Genomic DNA, 20,655 nt, shown 5'->3' with positions numbered 1-20,655 from the left:
GTCACTGACCCGAAACGTTAACTCTATATCTCTTTGTTTATTGGCAACTGTGTTAATGTGATGCTTCACATGGTTGAGGAGCTGTGAGATGTGTCTGAAGTGTGAGCTGCGCCTGTGAAGGACACTTAACGTGTGTTGTGTGCGAATGTTAGTGTTGTGTTCGCTGCAGTGTGTTGAGGTGGTGCTGCTGCAGTTATTGAGCATTTTGTTCCTGGAATGGGACCTTTTACCTCGAGCACTCTTGTCCAATTGTTAAACTTTTAGCGGCACTGGAGCCATGTCCGGAGCGCAGTGCTCCCGACTGGCAGCTCCTCCCTCCGCTGCCGGTCCCTCCATGCCCGAGCCATCCTGAGACAGTGCCACTGTCTGTCACCCACACCCTCCACACCTAACGAGTGGGATTGTAACTATTAAAATGAGTATGTGTAACTAGAACTATTAGTGAGTGTAACTATTACCGTCAATAACTATTATTCCTGCTGAATGTCTCAGGCTCGCTCCTCGGGCTAGGGGGCGGGGCCACAGGAGTGGGGCGGGGCTAGGACGAGGGGCGGGGCTAGGCTGGGGCGGGGTTAGGCCGGGACGAGGGGGCGGGGTTAGGGGCGAGGGGGAGGGGCGGCAGCGGGAGGATGTTCACCGGCACCGGCTCCAGCGGCCTGTGTGAGTACTGGGGTGGGGGAAGGGGACCGGGAGAGTGGAAGCCGCTGTTTCTGACCTCTGGGACCCGCGGGAAGAGGCGCGGGGTTGGGTGGGTGGGGCGAGAGAGAGAGAGCGGCCTAAAGGCCAGGCCTGGAGCCCAAGGCCTCACCGGGCGGGGATTGGATTTACAGAGCGTCCTTTAAACACACACTAACTGTATGTCTCTGCCCCTACCCCTATCCCTGCCCCGCCCCTTATCCCTACCCCTACCTCTATCCCTGCCCTGCCCCATCCCTACTCCTATTCCTATCCCTGCTCCTTACCCCTGCCCCAGTCCCAGCCTCTGTCTTCAGGGTTTTGGCGTCTCTCCTGGGTCCTGGAGTGACAGTTTAACCGTGATCCCCAGCAGCCGGTTTGTCTGCATTAATGATGGGGGATTTCGTACTATGATCAGCAGTTGAGACTCTGCACCCCAGATGGCAAGCTGTCACATTATCAGAAGCTATCAGTGTCATACCTCTAATCTCTGCTCTCCTCCAATTCTGGCTTCTCCCACATCCCCGATTTTCATCACTCTACTATTGGCGGCTGTGCCTTCAGCTGTCTGGGCCCTAAGTTCTGGAATTTCTTCCCTAAACCTCTCCGCCTCTCTCTCTTCCTTTCAGTCGTTCCTGAAAACTTACTTTGGTGACCAAGCTTTTGGTCATCTGCTGCACTATCATCGTATGTAGCTCGGTGTTACATGTTGTTTGATAACGTTCCTGTGAAGCGACTTGGGATGTTGTATTATGTTGAAGGCGTTGTATGAATTACATAGAATTTACAGCACAGAAACAGGCCATTCGGCCCAACTAGTCAGTGCTAGTTTTTATCCTTCACCCGAGCCTCCTCTCATTCTCTTCATTTCACCCTAGAAGCATATACTTCTATACCTTTCTTCCTCTTGGGTGTATCTAACTTCCCCTTAAATACATCCATACTATTCATCTCACGTGCAGCACTTTTGGCAGAACCTGCCTCAAGGATTGGCCTTCACAGCCATCAGTAAAGGTGCACCAAGAGAAGACACCCAACTTAAAAGGATTGCTTGCTGCATGTCCATCATCCTTCATAGATGGAAGAATGCCAACACCCCTATTCATCTCAACCACTCCCTGTGGTAGCGAGTTCCACATTCTCGCCACTCTGGACAAACAAGTTTCTCTTGAATTCCCTGTTGGATTTCTTGGTGACTATCTTGTATTCTTGCTCCTAGCTTTGTTAACCTCGCAAAGGTTGTAACATGAAGAGGTACTCCTGTATGTTGGGTCTGATCATTTGCTTCTATTATGTTTCTGATATTTCAGGTCAGTCTGGGTCGTGGGTTGTTATTTGTTCACCTTCCTTGAATTTAACAATTATGCTAGCCCATTTCCCATCTGCCTGGGACAAAACTAATAAAAGTCACGCTGTGGTCTATTTTAATCACAATCAGTAAAATTACGAAGGTTTTTGATAGAGTACATAAGGAGAAGCTATTTCCACTTGCGGGAGGGTCATTAACCAGAGGACACAGCTTTAAGGTACATTCCCCAATGACCACGCCTACATGGGGCAAATAATTACCATTTCCACTGAGTGTCGTTTAACACATTGAGCACGATGGCTATTTTGAGCAATTAAATAAGTTTGTAACCAACGTATTGGGCCACAATTTACTGCGGCCGGTGAACCATTTGTTCGACTTGTTCATGCCTGTTTAATTTCTGAGCCTTTTGCACGAAAAGTTGCTGCAATTGGGAGATCCAAACCCTTTACAGGACATTTTGGTGCAGAGTGAACAGCGCAAGTAACTGGATAAGGAAATATACAATCAGATTGAAGAATTGCTAATGAACAGCCGAACCAGAAAGTGTCAATTGCAACAGTTAATGCCACATCACTTCAAGTATAGCAAGCAAAATAAAGGTCTACACTTGTAAAAGTTAATTTTCTGTGCCAGAGAGGTTGTTTGGCAGTAATTAAGCTTTATCGATCTGTTAAAAGGACACTGACACTGAGACTGAAACGGACAAGGCCTAACTTTGTGGCAAGTTCAGTCCATATCTAAAGTGCAAGTACAGGATCTTCACACCATTCAATATATTTCAGTGGTGATGCAGAGAGCTAGATGCCTTTTTCCTGAAGCTAACAGTGGAGCAGCACATCTGAGACATCAACCTCTGGATCTTCACGGTTGACTGCACACTAACCCTCACCTAAAGTCGCTGTCCAGTTTGTGTATTAATAACAGTGGGTGCTGTTACCTTCACCATTACTTTTATAGTGAATTCTGGTCCAATGTATTTGTGTTTATATTCCTCCATGGATCAAACTGTATATGAGGTTTTTCTGTGTCTCACCGGGGTTTTTATTAAGTTACTTTTGGTGATCATTGGGATTGTAGATTTCACTGTTCAGCTGGTTGACATAGCAGGACGTGGACAGAGTGATCAGGCATGAAGTGTTTAACTGTACGATGTCAGCAACAGCTCAGTGTGTTAACATTCTATCCTCTGAGTCAGAAAGTTGTGGGTTCAAGTCCCACTCCAGAGTCTTAAGCATCAAATCTAGGCTGTCATTCCCTGTACAGTACTGAGGGAGTGTGACACTGTCGGAGGTACTGTCTTTCGTATCAGACATTTAAATCAAAGCCCTGTCTGCTCTCTCAGGTGGATGTAAAAGATTCCAAGGCACTGTTTCGAAGAAGACTAGGGGAGTTCTCTCCGGTCTCCTGGCCAATATTTATCCCTCCACCCAACATCACTAAAACAGATTATCTGGCAATTATCACATTGCTGTTTGTGGGAGCTTGCTGTGTGAAAATTGTCTGTCTTGTTTTCAACACTTCAAAATTGGCTGTAAAGTGCTTTGGGATGTTGTGTGGTCATGACAGGCACTATATAAATGCAAGTTCTTTAGTATCAAAGTTGGGATAATGCACTATATATAGATGCATTAGATACATTGGAACGTCTGCTGATATCTGTCTTTTAATTACGTGACTGACTTTTGCTAAACTATTTAAAGAATTAATTTTAATGTAGGTTGGGACCTCAGCTTATAGTCACTTAATTTCCTCTGTGGGTGATTTCAAAATTGCACTGTCTGATATGTAGAGCACCTAGCCACACCATGCTTATCTGTGGAAGAAATGTGTATATAAAACCACATGTTAATAAAGGCTGCCTAATGTCAAGTTTAAACATGCTTCAGATTAACTGAAGACACATTTAAAGACAGAAAAACAGAAAATGCTGGAAACATTCATTAGAGCATCCAGCAGCTGTGCAGAAAGAAAAAGTTAACGTTTCAGTTCTATGATCTTTCTTCATATCTTGAAGTTAGAGTTTTAACAGGTAACAAGCGAGTACAGAGACAGGGTAAATCGGGGGAGTGGAAAAGAACAAAAGGAGAAGGTCTGTGTTAGGGTGGAGGGCAGGAGCGATTAAATGACAAAAGGAATAATAGTGCAATGCGAAAAAAGATGGAAATGGGACAAGAAAAATAAGCAAAGATGGGTCTAGAGAATGTGTAAATGGTTAACAGCAGAACCATTGTCAGCTCCTGGTGACTGAGAAATTGGTGGTTACATTCTAAAGTTGCTGAACTCGATGTTGAGGCTGGAAGGCTGTAAAGTACTTAATCAGAAGTTGAGGTACTGTGTGTCAAGCTTGTGTTGAACTTCATTGGAACAGTGTAGGAGGCTGAGGTCAGAGTGGTCAGTGAAGAAAATTCTCCTCCTCTCGTCTCTGGTTATGGTTATTTTGCCAATTACCTTAAATCTGTGTCCTCTGGTTACTGACCTCCTGCCAGTGGAAATGGTTTCTTATTTATTCAATCAAAACCACTCATAACTTTGAATATCTTCTTCAAAACTTCCCTTGACCTTCTCTTCTCTAAGGAGAACAATCCCAGCTTCCCCAGTCTGTCCACAGAACTGAAGCTCCTCACCCCTGGTACCTCCTCTGCAACCTCTCAAAGGCCTTGATGTCCCTTCTGCAGTGGACACAGTACTTCAGCTGAGGCCAACCCAGTGATTTATTAAGGTTTAGCATAACTTCCTTGATTTTATACCCTGCTGCTGTTTGTGAGGCCAAGGATTTCGTATGTTTTTCTTTTGAGTTGAAAGGGACTTGGGAATCTTGGTAGATTTGATGCCCAAAACCTCCCACCAATGAAAAGCAGCAATCAAAACAGCCCATAGGATGTTTAATAAAATAGTCAATTTTTTAATTCATTCATGGGATGTGAGCATCACTGGCAAGGCCAGCATTTATTGCCCATCTCTAGTTACCCTTGAGAAAGTGGTGGTGAGCCACCACCTTGAATCTCTGTAGTCCGTGTGATTTAGGTACTCCCACAGTGCTGTTAGGGTGGGAATTCCAGGATTTTGACCCAGCAATAGTGAAGAAGCAATAATGTATTTCCAAGTCAGGATAGTGACTGACTTGGAGGGGAACTTGCAAGTGGTGGTGTTCCCATGTGCCTGCTGCCCTTGCTCTTCTAGGTGGTAGAGATCACAGGTTTGGAAGATGCTGTCAAAGGAGCCTTGATGAGTTGCTGCAGTGCATCTTGTAGATGGTACACACTGCTGCCACTGTGCATCAGTGGTGGAGTGAATGTTGAAGGTGGTGGATGGGGTGCCAGTCAAGCAGGTTGTTTTGTCCTGGATGGTGTTGAGCTTCTTCAGTTGAATACTACTCAGGAATGTCATGATCAAACTGTCTCATGCGCTTTTCAGACCATACCTTCAATATGGTGTTCATTTGTGGTCACTAAGGCACAAAAAAGCCATTCAAGTGCAGAGAAGAGCCACAGTTTGATTGCTAATGCCACAGGATTGATTTATGAGCCAAGACTGAAGAAGCCAAGGATTTTCAGGTTTCAAACAAGCCATCTGATCAGTGATCTTAGAGGTAGACAAGGGAGTTAATGGTATGGAAAAGGTATATTTGGTAAACCACTTTAAACTAAATTGTTAGAGTAGGTCAAGGGACACATCGGTTTAAGTTACTAAACAACACATTTAGGGCATGTATCAGGCAATATCTTTTCAAAATGCAGCTAATCAGCTCCTGGATAAACTTGTGTTGGCAAAAAGCAGAGAATCTTTTAAGAAGTAATTATTGGTTGCTGCAATGAAAGACCTTTCAGCAAGATGAGATCTTTGTTTTACACAGTGAGTTGTTGTGATCTGGAAAGAGTGGCTTGAGTCATTCTAAACAGACTCCAGAAGCTGGCTGAACATGTCTACCCTGAGGCACAGTGCGGCTTTCGAGCAGAGATCCACCATTGACATGCTGTTCTCCCTTCGCCAGCTACAGGAGAAATGCCGTGAACAACAGATGCCCCTCTACGTTGCTTTCATAGATCTCATCAAAGCCTTTGACCTCGTCAGCAGACGTGGTCTCTTCAGACTACTAGAAAAGATCGGATGTCCACCAAAGCTACTAAGTATCATCACCTCATTCCATGACAATATGAAAGGCACAATTCAGCATAGCGGCGCCTCATCAGACCCCTTTCCTATCCTGAGTGGCTTGAAACAGGGCTGTGTTATTGCATCTACACTGTTTGGGATCTACTCACTGCTGCTCTCACATGCGTTCAAGTCTTCAGAAGAAGGAATTTTCCTCCACACAAGATCAGATGGCAGGTTGTTCAACCTTGCCCATCTTAGAGAGAAGACCAAAGTAAGGAAGGTCTTCATCAGGGAACTCCTCTTTTCTGACAATACTGCATTAACGTCCCACACAGAAGAGTGTCTGCAGAGATTCATCGACAGGATTGCGGCTGCCTGCAATGAATTTGGCCTAATCATCAGCCTCAAGAAAGCGAACATCATGGGACAGGACGTCAGAAATGCTCCATCCATCAATATCAGCGACCACGCTCTGCAAGTGATTCAAGAATTCACCTACCTAGGCTCAACTATCACCAGTAACCTGTCTCTCGATGCAGAAATCAACAAGCGCATGGGAAAGGCGTCTGCTGCTACGTCCATACTTGCCAAGGGGGTGTGGGAAAATGGCGCACTGACACGGAACGCAAAAGTCCGAGTGTTTCAAGTCTGTGTCCTCAGTACCTTGCTCTACGGCAGCAAGGCCTGGACAACGTATATCAGCCAAGAGCAACGTCTCAATTCATTCCATCTTTGCTGCCTCTGGAGAATCCTTGGCATCAGGTGGCAGGACCGTATCTCCAACGCAGACGTCCTCGAGGCGGCCAACATCCCCAGCATATACACCCTACTGAGCCAGCGGCGCTTGAGATGGCTTGGCCATGTGAGCCACATGGAAGATGGCAGGATCCCCAAGGACGCATTGTACAGCGAGCCTGTCACTGGTATCAGACCCACCGGCCATCCATGTCTCCGCTTTAAAGACATCTGCAAACGTGACATGAAGTCCTGTGACATTGATCGCAAGATGTGGGAGTCAGTTGCCAGTGATCGCCAGAGCTGGAGGACAGCCATAAAGGCGGGGCTAAAGATTGGCGAGTCGAAGAGACATAGCAGTTGGCAGGAAAAAAGGCAAGCGCAAGGAGAGAGCCAACTGTGTAATAGCCCCGACAACCAATTTTATCTGCAGTGCCTGTGGAAGAGTCTGTCGCTCTAGAATTGACCTTTATAGCCACTCCAGGCGCTGCTCCACAAATCACTGACCACCACTAGGCGCTTACCGATTGTCTCTCGAGACAAGGAGGCCAAAGAAGAAGAAGGTGGAAGCAGATTCAATAGTAACTTTCAATAAGGCAGCCCACCATCTACAAGTTACAAGTCAGGAGCGTGATGGAGTACTCTCCCCTTGCCTGGATGCGTGCAGCTCCAACAACACTCGAGGCTTGACACCATCCAGGACAAAGCAGCACACTTGATTCACATCCTCCACCTCTGGCATACTATCTAGAAGATGCACTGCAGCAACTCGGCAAGGCTGCTTCGACAGCACCTTCCAAACCTGCGACCTCCACCACTTGGAAGGACAAGGGCAGCAGATGCATGGGAACACCACCACTTGCAAGATGCCCTCCAAGCCATACGCCATCTTGACTTGGAACTATATTGCTGTTCGTTCACTGGCACAGGGTCAAAATCCTGGAACTCATAACAGCACTGTGGGAGTACCCACACCACATGGACTTCAACGGTTTAAGAAGGCGCTCACCACCACCTTCTTAGGGGCACTTAGGGATGCTGGCCTTGCCAATGAAACTCATGAACCTATGAATGAATAAATGAAAAAAAGAATTGGATATGTGCTTGAGAAGGGCAAACATTTGCAGGGCTATGGAAAAAGAACCTGGAGGGGGGGAGGTGGGGTGGCTCTTTCACAGAGCTGGCACTGGCACGATGGGTCCTGTGCTGCATTTTTCTGGTTTAAGGCCTTTCTGGACAGATGAACAAAAATGCCTTTCTTTATCTGTAACTACCTTGTGAACCATGGGAACGAACTGGTCTGGCCAGCATTTTTGAAAGTTTCAGGCTGAAGATGTATATAGATATGAAACAGGGTAGTATTCATAAAATCAGAATATGTTTGTCCAAAATTTACTCGTTCTCTTTCATTATCGTTAGGTATGAGGAAATTTGCTCCTAAAATATCCTAAAACGCACATTGAAAAATTAAAATATCAAACATCTAGATCTTAGAACTAATATAGTATGGGTTTGAATTTTTTAATGCGCTTTAGTTTCACTTCAGATCTTTAGAGTTTTTCTTGAATTTCTGACTAATTTGGAACAGTGATCACATACAGTAAAAGTGAAAGTATATTCTTAAAATTTGTCATTTAGAATGTACTGTTTGTGGTTTACATACAGCTGCAGTTGTACATTTTGCAAGAGTAGGCATAGTTATATAGACCACCACAGATGACTTTGCTTGTATCAACCATGGCTCAGTGGGTAGCACACTTGCCTCCGAATCAGAAGGTTGTGGTTTCAAATCCCACTCCAGAGTCTTCAGCTCAGAACCTAGGCTGACACCCCCGGTGCAAAACCGAAGGACTGCTGCACTGTCGGAAGTGCTGTCCTTCAGGTGAGACGCTAAACTGTCTGCCCTCTCTGGCGGATGCAAAAGATCTCATGGCACTATTTCAAAAAAGAGCACGGGCGTTCTCCTGGGGGACCTGATCAATATTTATTCCTCAACCAGCATCAGGGCATTATCTCATTGCTGTTCATTGTATTGCTGTTCATTGTGGGATCTTGCTGCTTGAAAATTGGCTGCTGCATTTCCTGCATTACAACAGTGACAACACGTCAAAAGTAGTAATATCCTGAAGTTTTGAAAGTCTCTATGTAAATGCAGGTCTTTCTGTCTTTTCTTTTTGTCTTTCATAGTGGTACATGCTAGTATAATGGTAGTATGCATGCTTTAGGATCAGGCATTTGTTGGTACTGTCACTCATTTGAAATTGCAGCTGGGTTGTTTGGTTGTCTATTAGAGTGCTTGCAGATGATGATTGACACCTTTCCACTGGCATCACCCTATTGCTTCATCTCCAGGCTTTTAGAGGAAGCTCTTGTTATATAGGCCTTCATACGGCTTCGTAACTTTTCCACTTTTCAGTGGAGACCAAGTATCACTGACTGACACCTATTGTATTTGTGTTTGAGCCATGCAATTGAGTGTATGAGGCTCTGCATGGCACAGGAAGAGAATGCATCTTCCCGTTGCCAACAATTAATGTTACACCAATGTGTAATTTGGAGGACCTTGAATGACGGAGGATCAGCTCAGACAAGGGAATGGGTCTGAGGGGACGGCGCAGTCAGTCATGGCCTTTGTGCCGTCCTCGATCTCTCTATCCAGAAAGGTTAGGTTTGGGAGTTGCTGTGTATAACTTGTTTCCCTCCAGCACCAGTAGTGTTCTTTGGTAGACTTTTAGAGGTGTTTGTTGATATGAAAGTAAGCAAAGAGTGCACTTCTTAATGAAAATAGACTTTCAGTGTCATCATTATAAGTATTGTGGAATGATACAGTGCAGAACAAGGCCATTTGGCCCATTGTGTTTGTACCAGCTCTTTGAAGGAGCTATCCAATTAGTCCCACTCCCCTGCCCTTTCCCCATAGCCCTGCAAACGTTTCCTTTTCAAGTATTTATCCCATTGCCTTTACAATTGAATCTGCTTCCACTGTCCTTTCAGGCAGTGCATTCCAGATCACAACAACTCATTGTGTAAAAAGAAAAATTATTATCTCCCCTCTGCTTCTTTTACCAATTACCTTAAATCTGTGTCCTCAGGTTGCCAACCCTCCTGCCAGTGGAAACAGTTTCTCCTTATTTACTCTAGCCTTTCTTAATGGGTCAAACTACTTGAAATTATTTAGTTGACGTGTACAGAATGACATAGAAATAGATAATTGAGTACAGTAGTGACAATAACTACTAAACACTTTCATTGCTTTTATTGGTGTGGATTTATCAAAATGACTGATATGTGAACAGGAACAAGTATATTCAGCTCTTCCAGTGGCTGAGTGGCACAGATAAAGCAAGATTTGCAAATGTATACTGCCTTTCACAACCTCAGTGCTTCACAGCCAATGAAACACATTCGGAATAGGCGTCACTGTTGTGATATAGGAATCCCGGCAGCTAATTTGCTCAAAGCAAGCTCCCACAAACAGCATTGTGATGACCTGTTTCATGGTATTGATTGAAGAATAGGTATTGGCCACGACACCGGGCACAATACTTCTGCTCTTCATAAAAATAGTGTCAAGGGATCTTTTACCGCCACCTGAGAGGGCCTTAGTTTAGCTGAAAGATGGCACTTCTGTAAATGCAGTGATCCTGCAGTACTGCACTGGAGTGCCAGTCTAGATTTTTTGCTTGAGAGTCTGGAATGGGAATTGAACCCAGAACCTCTGACATAGGCAACAGTGCAACCAATTGAACTATGGCTGACACTTTAGACAGGACGGTCCGAGGTTGATTCTGTGTGTTAACTGATCTTGTCTCTGGCAGAGGTGGGAGTGTTACTGTTATAGAATCATAGAGTCATACAGCACAGAAACAGGCCCTTCGGCCCATTGTGTCTGTGCCGGCCATCAAGCACCTACCTATTCGAATCCTATTTTCCAGCACTTGGCCCGTAGCCTTGAATGCTGTGGCGTTTCAAGTGCTCATTTAAATACTTCTTAAATGTTGTGATGGTCCTTGCCTCTACCACCTCTTCAGGCAGTACGTTCCAGATTCCAACCACCCTCTGGGTGAAATGTTTTCCTCAAATCCCCTCTAAACCTCCTACCCCTTACCTTAAATCTATGTCCCCTGGTTATTGACCCCTCCGCTAAGGGAAAATGTTTCTTCCTATCTATCATTGCCCCTCATAATGTTGTATACCTCAATCATGTCCTCCATCAGCCTTCTCTGCTCTAAGGAAAACAACCCTAGCCTATCCAGTCTCTCTTCATAGCTGAAACACTCCAGCCCAAGCAACATCCTGGTGAATCTCCTCTGCACCCTCTCCAGTGCAATCACCTCCTTTCTATAGTGTGGTGCCCAGAACTGTACACAGTACTCCAGCTGTGGCCTAAGTAGCATCTTATACAGCTACATCATAACCTCCCTGCTCTTATATTCTATGCCTCGGCTAATAAAGGCAAGTATCGCATCTGCCTTCCTAACCACCTTATAGAAATTTTAAGGCACAGAAAGAGGCCACTTGGCCCATTGTGTCTGTGCCGGCTGAAAAACGATCCACCTATTCTAATCCCACCTTCCAGCATTTGGTCCGTAGCCCTGCAGATTACGGCACTTGAGGTGCATATCCAGACTCCTTTTGAATGAGTTGAAGGTCTCTACCACAACTACCCTTTCAGGCAGTGAGTTCCAGACCCCCCAGCACCCTCTGGGTGAAAAAGTTTTTCCTCATCTCCCCTCTAATTTTTCTACCAATCACTTTAAATCTATGCCGCCTTGTCACTGACATCTCTGCTATGATGAATGGACCCTTCACCTCCACTCTATCCAGGCCCCTCAAAATTTTGTACATTTTAATCAGATCTCCCGTCAGCCTTCTCTGTTCCAAGGAGAACAACCCCAGCCTATCTAATCTTTCCTCATAGCTGCAATTTTCCAGTCCAGGCAATATTCTTGTAATTCTCCTCTGTACTCTCTCTAGTGCAATTACATCCTTTCTGTAATGAGTTGACCAGAACTGCACACAGTACTCAAGTTGTAGCCTAACCAATGAGTTATACAGTTCCAGCATAACCTCTCTGCTCTTCTATATCTCGGCTAACAAAGGAAAGCATTCCATATGCCTTCTTGACCACCTTATCGACCTGTCCTACTACCTTCAGGGATCTGTGGACATTCACTCCAAGGTCCCTCACTTCCTCTGCATGTCTCAGTATTTTCTCATTTATCGTGTATTCCTTTGCCTGTTTGACCTCCCCAAATACATCACCTCACACTTCTCCAAGTTGAATTCCATTTGCCACTTTTCTGCCCATCTGACCAGACCATCAATATCTTCCTGCAGCCTACAGCTATGCTCCGCGCTATCTACCAAACAGCCAATCTTTGTGTCGTCTGCAAACTTCTTGATCATGCCCCCTACATTTATGCCCAAATCGTTAATATATACCACAAAAAGCAGGGGACCCAGTACTCAACCCTGTGGAACACCACTGGAAACAGCCCTCCAGTCGCCAAAACACTCAACAACAATTACCCTTTGTTTTCTGCCACTGAGCCAATTTTGTGTCCACCTTGCTGCATTTCCCTGGATCCCATGGGATTTTATTTTTTTAATCAGTCTGCCATGTGGGACCTTGTCAAAAGCCTTTCTAAAATCCATATAGACCACATCAACTGCAGTACCCTCATCAACCTTGTTACTTCTTCTAAAAATTCGATCAAGTTGATCAAACAAGATCTTCCCTTAACAAATCCATGCTGACTATCCTTGATTAACCTGTGCCTTTCGAAGTGTCAGTTTATCCTGTCTCTCAGAATAGATTCTAATAATTTCTAATAACTACTGAGGTTAGATTGACTGGCCTGTAATTATTTGGTCTATCCTTCGCTCCCTTTTTAAACAGAGGTACAACGTTAGCAGTTCTCCAATCCTCTGGCACCGCACCTGTTTCCAGTGAGGATTGGACCTAATATCTCCTTATGTTGGTTCGGTGTCCAATTTTGTTTGATAATGCTTCTGTGAAACATCTTGGGATGTTTGCTACATTGAAGATGCTTTATAAATGCAAGTTATCAGTAATTGATGACATTTTCTGATGCCTTGAAAGTCCAGAAACAATGTTATAGAGTGGTGAAATATTGGTTCTCAGACTCAAATGTGCTTTATTCTCTAAATCGCTAAATATTTTTATACACTGATGCACATCGGGTTCAGAGTGGGACATACCTTAGAAATTACACACATTTTTGAAACCTTCGGATTTCTAGTCCTGGAACAGTCGTTCAGCTCAGTGAATGATAGTACCTAGGATGCCTGCTGTTTATTTCATTTCACCATTCATATCTGGGACGCTGTTACTTATGTTAATCTTTAATCTTGACTTTTTGAATTATCGTCAGCAGGAACGGAGTAGTCCATTCTGCCCGTCCAACCTATTTGGCCATTCAGTTAGATCATACCTGATCTGTATCTTGATGCAGATAAGTGGAAGCTAGATAAATACATAAGGGAAAGGAGAAGAAGGCTATGTTAATAGGCTGAGATGACGTTGGGTGGGAGAATGGTCTGTTTCTGTGTTGTACATTCTCTGCAGCTCTATTTAACTTCATTTGGCCGCCTTGGCTTCGTACCCCTTAATACCTTTACCTAAAAAAAACTATTAATCTCCGTTCTGAAATTACTAATGGACACCAGCCTCAATAGCTTTTTTTGGGGGGGTGGGGGGGTGGAGGGAGTTTGATTTCCACTGTGAAGAAGTCCTGACATCACCCATGAATGGGCGAGCTCTGATATTAAGGCTATGGCCCTTTGACCTGGACTCCTCCGCCAGAGGAAATAGCTTCTTTCTATCTACCCTAATAATTCCTTAAATCATCTTAAAATATCTCAGATCACCTGACTAGCATTGTTTTATTCGTTTACAGGATGTGGGCATCGCTGGCTAGGACAGCATTTGTTGTCCAACCCTAATTGCCCTTGAACTCTTGAGAGAGTTCAAGAGTTCACCTACTGAGGCTCAACTATCACCAGTAACTTGTCTCTCAATGCAGAAATCAACAAGCGCATGGGAAGAGCATTTGCTGCTATGTCCAGACTGGCCAAGAGGCTGTTGGAAAATAGCGCACTGACACGTAACACAAAAGTCCGAGTGTTTCAAGCCTGTGTCCTCAGTAACTTGCTCTATGGCAGCAAGGCCTGGAAAACGTATGTCAGCCAAGAGCGATGTCTCAGCTCATTCCATCTTCGCTGCCTCCGGAGAATCCTTGGCATCAGGTGGCAGGACCCTATCTCCAACACAGAAGTCCTCGAGGCGGCCAACATCCCCAGCATGTACACCCTACTGAGCCAGCGGCGCTTGAGATGGCTTGGCCATGTGAGCCGCATGGAAGATGGCAGGATCCCCAAGGACACAATGTACAGCGAGCTTGTCACTGGTATCAGACCCACCGGCCATCCATGTCTCCGCTTTAAAGACGTCTGCAAACATGACATGAAGTCCTGTGACATTGATCACAAGTCGTGGGAGTCAGTTGCCAGTGATCGCCAGAGCTGGAGGACAGCCATAAAGGCGGGGCTAAAGAGTGGCGAGTCGAAGAGACTTAGAAGTTGGCAGGAAAAAAGACAGAAGTGCAAGGAGAGAGCTAACTGTGTAACAGCCCCGACAATCAATTTTATCTGCAGTGCCTGTGGAAGAGTTTGTCACTCTAGAATTGGCCTTTATAGCAACTCCAGGCGCTGCTCCACTGACCACCTCTAGGTGCTATCCATTGTCTCTCGAGACAAGGAGGTCAAAGAAGAAGAAGAATTGCCCTTGAGAACGTGATGGTGAGCTGCCATTTTGAACTGCTGCACTCCTTGTGGTGTAGGCACACCCACAGTGCTGCTAGGAAGGGAGTTCCAGGATTTTGACCCAGCGACAGTGAAGGAACAGTGATTATAGTTCCAAGTCAGGATGGTTTGTGGCTTTGAGGGGAACTTGCAGATGGTGGTGTTCCCATGCATCTGCTGCCCTTCTCCTTCTAGGTGGTAGAGGTCGAGGGTTTGGAAGGTGCTGTCTAAGGAGCCTTGGTGCTTTGCTGCAGTGCATCTTGTAGATGGTACACACTGCTACCACTGTGCGTTGCTGGTGGAGGGAGTGAATGTTTGTGAATGGGGTGCCAATCAAGCGGGCTGCTTTGTCCTGGATGGTGTTGAGCTACTTGAGTGTTGTTGGAGCTGCACCCATCCAGGCAAGTGGAGAGTATTCCATCACACTCCTGACTTGTGCCTTGTAGATGATGGCCAGGCTTTGGGGAGTCAGGAGGTGAGTTACTCGCCACAGGATTCCTAGCCTCTGACCTGCTGTTGTAGCCACGGCATTTATATGGCTACTCCAGTTCAATTTCTGGTATGGTAAGCCCAAGGATGTTAGTGTGGGATTCAGCGATAGTAATGCCATTGAATGTCAAGGGGAAATGGTTAGATTCTCTCTTGTTTGAGATATTCATTGCTTGGCATTTGTGTGGCGCGTATGTTATTTGCCACTTATCAGCCCAAGCCTGGATATTGTCCAGATCTTGCTGCATTTCTACGCGGACTGCTTAAGTATCTGAGGAGTCATGAATAGTGTTGAACATTGTGCAATCCTCAGCGAACATCCCCACTTCTGACCTTATGATGGAGGGAAGGTCATTAATGAAGCAGCTAAAGATGGTTGGGCCTAGGACACTACCCTGAGGAACTCCTGCAGTGACGTCCTGGAGCTGAGATGATTGACCTCCAACAACCACAACCATCTTCCTTTGTGCTGAATATGAGTGGAACCAGCGGTGAGTTTTCCCCCTGATTCCCATTGACACCAGTTTTGCTTGGGCTTCTTGATGACCTGGCTAGCTAAAGAGATGAAGTGGCAATCATTCTGATCGCAAACGTCATGTACTGTAAGTATAGTCCTTATAATTTCATGTTGTTTAAATGAGTAGATAGTGTTGTAGTTGGGTCAGAGTATTTATTGTTGTAATGCAGCTGTTAATGATTCGCCTGCTAATGTAAATACAGCTTTTTTCAGCTCTTTCAGTATTACAATTAGTGAATACTGAAAGCTCGTGCTTCCTTATCATCCTTAAATTTACAGGCTTATATTTTGCGTGTAAATACTTCAGCACATATACTGCAGTCCAAAGGTATCTTGTGAAGAAAGCAATCTCCTTGTAAAAGTAATGTAGTATGATGCAGACTACATTTCCCCATTTCAGAGGTGTTTTTAATTCTGACCAAGTAAATTATATTATTTAGTTAATAGTGAGGAGTGGCGAATTGGAAATATGTATATTCTATTACATATTCCACCTGAGGGGACAGCTGGGGCCTCAATTAAACATTTCTTGCCAAGGACAGCACCTCTGACTGTGCAGCACTCCCTCAGTACTCAAATCCTGAATCGGGACTTGAACCCACAACCTTCTGTCTCAGAGGCAAGAGTGCTACCCATTCTGACCTAAATATATCTCTGTTTACTTCTGTGTGGATCAGTGGGATGGAGTCGTATATTACTTTGTTGGTTTTAAATAGCTAGCCAAGAAAGATTGAACAGGCTGGGCTCTTTTCTCCAGAAAAGAAAAGACGGGAGGTGACCTGACAGTGGTCTTCAAAATCAGGACATTCTTGGATAGGATAGACGTAAAGAAAACATTTGTGCTTGTGGGTGAGACCAGAAATAGGGCCATAAATATATGTTAGTCACCAACAAATCCAACAGGGAATTCAGGAGAAACATTTTTACCCAGGGAGCGGTTAGAATGCGGAACTCACCACCACATGGAATAGGGTAAGGTGAGTAGCTTAGGTGCATTTAAGGGGAAACTAGATGAATGTATGAGGGAGAAGGGAATCTTCTTTGGCCTCCTTGTCTCGAGAGACAATGGGTAAGCGCCTGGAGGTGGTCAGTGGTTTGTGGAGCAACGCCTTGAGTGGCTATAAAGGCCAATTCTAGAGTGACAGACTCTTCCACCGGTGCTGCAGAAAAATTTGTTTGTCGGGGCTGTTACACAGTTGGCTCTCCTCTTGCGCTTCTGTCTTTGTTCCTGCCAACTTCTAAGTCTCTTCGACCCGCCACACTTTAGCCCCACCTTTATGGCTGCCCACCAGCTCTGGCGATCGCTGGCAACTGACTCCCATGACTTTTTTTATTTTATTTATTTTGAGATACAGCACTGAAACAGGCCCTTCGGCCCACCGAGTCTGTGCCGACCAAGAACCACCCATTTATACTAACCCTACAGTAATCCCTTATTACCTACCTACACTTGTGATCAATGTCACAGGACTTCATGTTGCGTTTGCAGACGTCTTTAAAGCGGAGACATGGACGGCCAGTGGATCTGATACCAGTGGCGAGCTCGCTGTACAATGTGACTTTGGGGATCCTGCCATCTTCCTTGCGGCTCACATGGCCAAGCCAAGAATAGATGGATAAATACTTGAAGGAGAAAAACTTGCAATGGTGTGGGGAAAGAGTGGGGGATTGGGACCAGCTGGACTCGATGAATCAAATGGCTACATTTTATGCTGTGCTCTTCTATGATTCGATGATATTATTGGGTAAGATGAAATAGGATAGGAGGAGGCTCGTGTGGAGCATAAACACCGGCATGGACCAGTAGGGTCGAATGGCCTGTTTCTGTGCTGTAATATTGATGTAATTTTACTTTCATGTGCAGTCAGTGTTGCGATATGTGATGCATATATGTTGATATAATCTTACTGGTTAATTCTGTAAATTTGAGAAATTGTATCAAGAAAAATCTCTGTGGTCTAAATATCACTTGCCATTTGGTGCTATTCAGTTTTCTCTTTTTATTTTAAAGATAAAGCCCCTCTTTCCAAGAGTCTTATGGTGGTCTTAAGTACTTTGGCCTTTATTTTAACTGTACTTCTTCAGCAATACCAGCAGTACTTCATCTATAACCTACAAGCAATAAAACAAGATCGTGAGGTAAGCTCTGTGATGTTTTACTTGAATAGTACCTTTGCTGCAGTGGTTCCGAAACTAGGTCTGTAGAGATTTTCCAGGTCCGCAAAATAAAAATAATGTGAAAGTGGGAGGTGCGAGCGGAGTGCGGCTGCCACATCTACAGCATAGAATGGGCAACCTGTCTCACGTAGGAGAGGAGCATGCAGGGACGAGCGCTGAGCGTTGCACACAAGTAAATACCTGTTTTCTTAAAAGCATATTAAAACACTCTTTACATGCAGTACTTCCATGTTATTAGTGTTAGACAGTATGATAATTTAGATAGGGGGTGGGTGGTTCTGCAATTACTAATCCATTTCAAAAGGGACTCCTTCAACCAAAAATGTTTGAGAACCACTACTCTACTTTATCAATGGTTTAAAGGGGAGACTTAATAGAGGTGTTGAAAATTCATGAAGGACTTTGATAGAGTAAATAAGAAGAAAGTGTTTCCACTGTAACCAGAGGACACAGATTTAAGATATTTGGGAAAAGAAGTGGAGGCGATGTGGAAAGAAAAGAAATTACATCGCAATTTATTGAGATCTGGAATGTGCTGCCTGAAAGAGCGGTGGAAATGGATTCAATAGTAACTTTTGAAAGGGAATTGGATAAATACTTGAAAAGGAGAAATTTTCAGGGCTATGGGGAAAGAGCAGGGAGTGGGACTAATTGGATCTTTCAAAGAGCCGGTACAGGCACGATGGGCCAGATGGCCTCCTCCTGTGATGCATCATTCTCTGAAGTGTTGACTATGAAGGTTTTTTAAATTAAAAATATGAATAATCATTTCATAAATTATTCAAAAGTAATCATTTACTAAAATTTCCCTGTGATGCGATGACTGACTTAAATTAGAAAGCCTTATGATTGCTGCTGAAATAAAAATTACTTATAAAAGGTGTCAATAAGAGTTTGTACTCCTCACATGCTGAGTCTTTGCTACCTACTGTTAGATAACAGCCAACTTTAAAGCTGTGATATCCTGTAAAGTGTAATGTATGGACGTCACTTCAGGTTTTCCATTCATGGTGTGAGAAAGGCTACATCTCAATTGAGATATTTAACTTTCATCATAACATGCAAAATTGTTTCGACTGTCTGAACCCTAAATGTGGAATGAAGCCTGTAACTCGATCACATGCATTTATCTTATAGCCAAGTTACTAAAAAAGAAAGTTTCATTTATCGAGCACCTTTTGCAACCAGGGGATGTCTCAAAGTGCTTTACAGACAATGTAGTACTTTTGAAGTGTAGTCACTGTTGTAATGTAGGAAATACAGCAGCCAGTTTGCGCACAGCAAGCTACCACAAACAGCAGTGACCAGATAATCTATTTTTTTCCAGTGATGTTGATTGAGAAATTAATATTGTCCAGGATACTGGGGATAACTCCCCTGTTCTTCATTGAATAAGTGCCATGGGATCTTTCATGCCTATCCAAGAGGGGCAGATGGGACCTCAGATTAATGTCTTATCTGAAAGGCAGCGCTTCGGACTGTGCAGCACTCTATCAGTACAGTCCAGGTGTGTCAGCTTTGATTTTTGTGCTCAAGTCCTGGAGTGGGACTTGAACCCAGAACTTTGTGACACAGAGGCTAGAGTGCTGCCCACTGAGCCACGGCTAAGACAAATGGATTGATTTTTAAAAACAATTGGAGTGTGTTGAATGAGAATGGGGTTAAGGCAGCATAAGCAGCGTTGGGATACAATTTTATATCTTGTCAATTTTCAGGCTTGATAATGCAACACTTTTTTGGTAATTTTGTCAATTTTTAAAGCTGTTAAAGCTCCCATGATGCACCTTGGGAGATTTTCTTACAATAGATGAACTATAAAATGCAGGTTGTTGTTTAGAAGGTCATTGGTTAAAATCCCATTCCAGACACTTGAGCTCATAATCTATGCTGACACCCTCAGTGCAGCACTGAGGGAGTGCTGTGCTGTTGGAGGCGCTGTCATTCAGATGAGATGTTAAACCGATGCCCCCTCAGGTGGATGTGAAAGATCCCACAGCACTATTTTGAAGAAGAGCCGGGGAGTTCTCCTCCATATCCTGTCCGATATTTATCCCTCAGCTAATATCACTATAACAGTTCTGATGAAAGGTCCCAGACCTGAAACGTTAATTCTGCTTCTTTCTCCTCAGACGCTGCCTAACCTGCTAAGTATTTCCAGCACTTTGTTTTTATTTCACTATAACATTATCTCATTGCTGTTTGTGGGAGCTTGCTGTGCGCAATTGGATGCCATGTTTCTTACATTATAACAGTGACTGCATTTCATAAATACTTCATTGGCTGTGAAGCATTTTGAGACATCCTGAGGTCATGAAAGGTGGTATAGAAATGCAAGTCTTTCTTACTATAACTAAATGTAGCCAAAAATAAATACTTGGTTCAGTTGAATTTGACCTTTAATGGAATGATGGAGGAGGCAAAGCTCACCAGGTGGATTTGATGTTTTATGTATTTTTAACAGTTCAGAAATTGTCTGACAACCAAAGTATGAGGAAAAGTCATTTTTATTTCTAAATAAATTATAAAATCACATTTATCAGAAGTAATTCTTTCAGTAAGATCCTTTGGCAGATCTGTGAATAATGACATTTTTCAGTGTACAGAAAATCCATACAAACAATTATCATTCTAATTGATAGGATAATATTTTCTTCAAATAAAGGTTTAAAAAAAACATAATCCAGAGAACTCATGGGTTAATGCACACGTTTTGCTGCTGATCATCAGGATATGGTTGGATAACTGGTTGAATTGTTTTTCTGTAATGAAAGTGGGTGTAGAAAGGATTGCCTTGAATTTTAATGATGGTCTTAAAGGTAGCTTGCTA

At 44.0% G+C, this 20,655-nt stretch overlaps 1 protein-coding gene across 4 annotated transcripts in view; it reads left to right on the top strand.

Annotated features, from left to right (window-relative positions):
* The first annotated feature begins 595 nt into the window (after positions 1–595).
* ubac2 (UBA domain containing 2) overlaps positions 596–20,655 on the top strand; it is a 220,405-nt gene continuing 200,345 nt past the window's right edge. For 3 of the 4 annotated variants that reach the window (XM_068034236.1, XM_068034234.1, XM_068034237.1), the window contains exons 1-2: positions 596–660; positions 17,662–17,789. In XM_068034236.1, coding sequence (XP_067890337.1) covers positions 630–660; positions 17,662–17,789 — 159 coding nt within the window. In that variant the 5' untranslated portion in view covers positions 596–629. Of the gene's footprint in view, positions 661–15,539; positions 15,736–17,661; positions 17,790–20,655 lie in introns of those variants that run through there. The other variant, XM_068034235.1, reaches the window with a different exon arrangement.

Source organism: Heterodontus francisci, chromosome 6 (genome assembly GCF_036365525.1).
Source record: "Heterodontus francisci isolate sHetFra1 chromosome 6, sHetFra1.hap1, whole genome shotgun sequence".
NCBI lineage: Eukaryota > Metazoa > Chordata > Chondrichthyes > Heterodontiformes > Heterodontidae > Heterodontus > Heterodontus francisci.
This window is presented reverse-complemented; position numbering and strand designations above follow the sequence as displayed.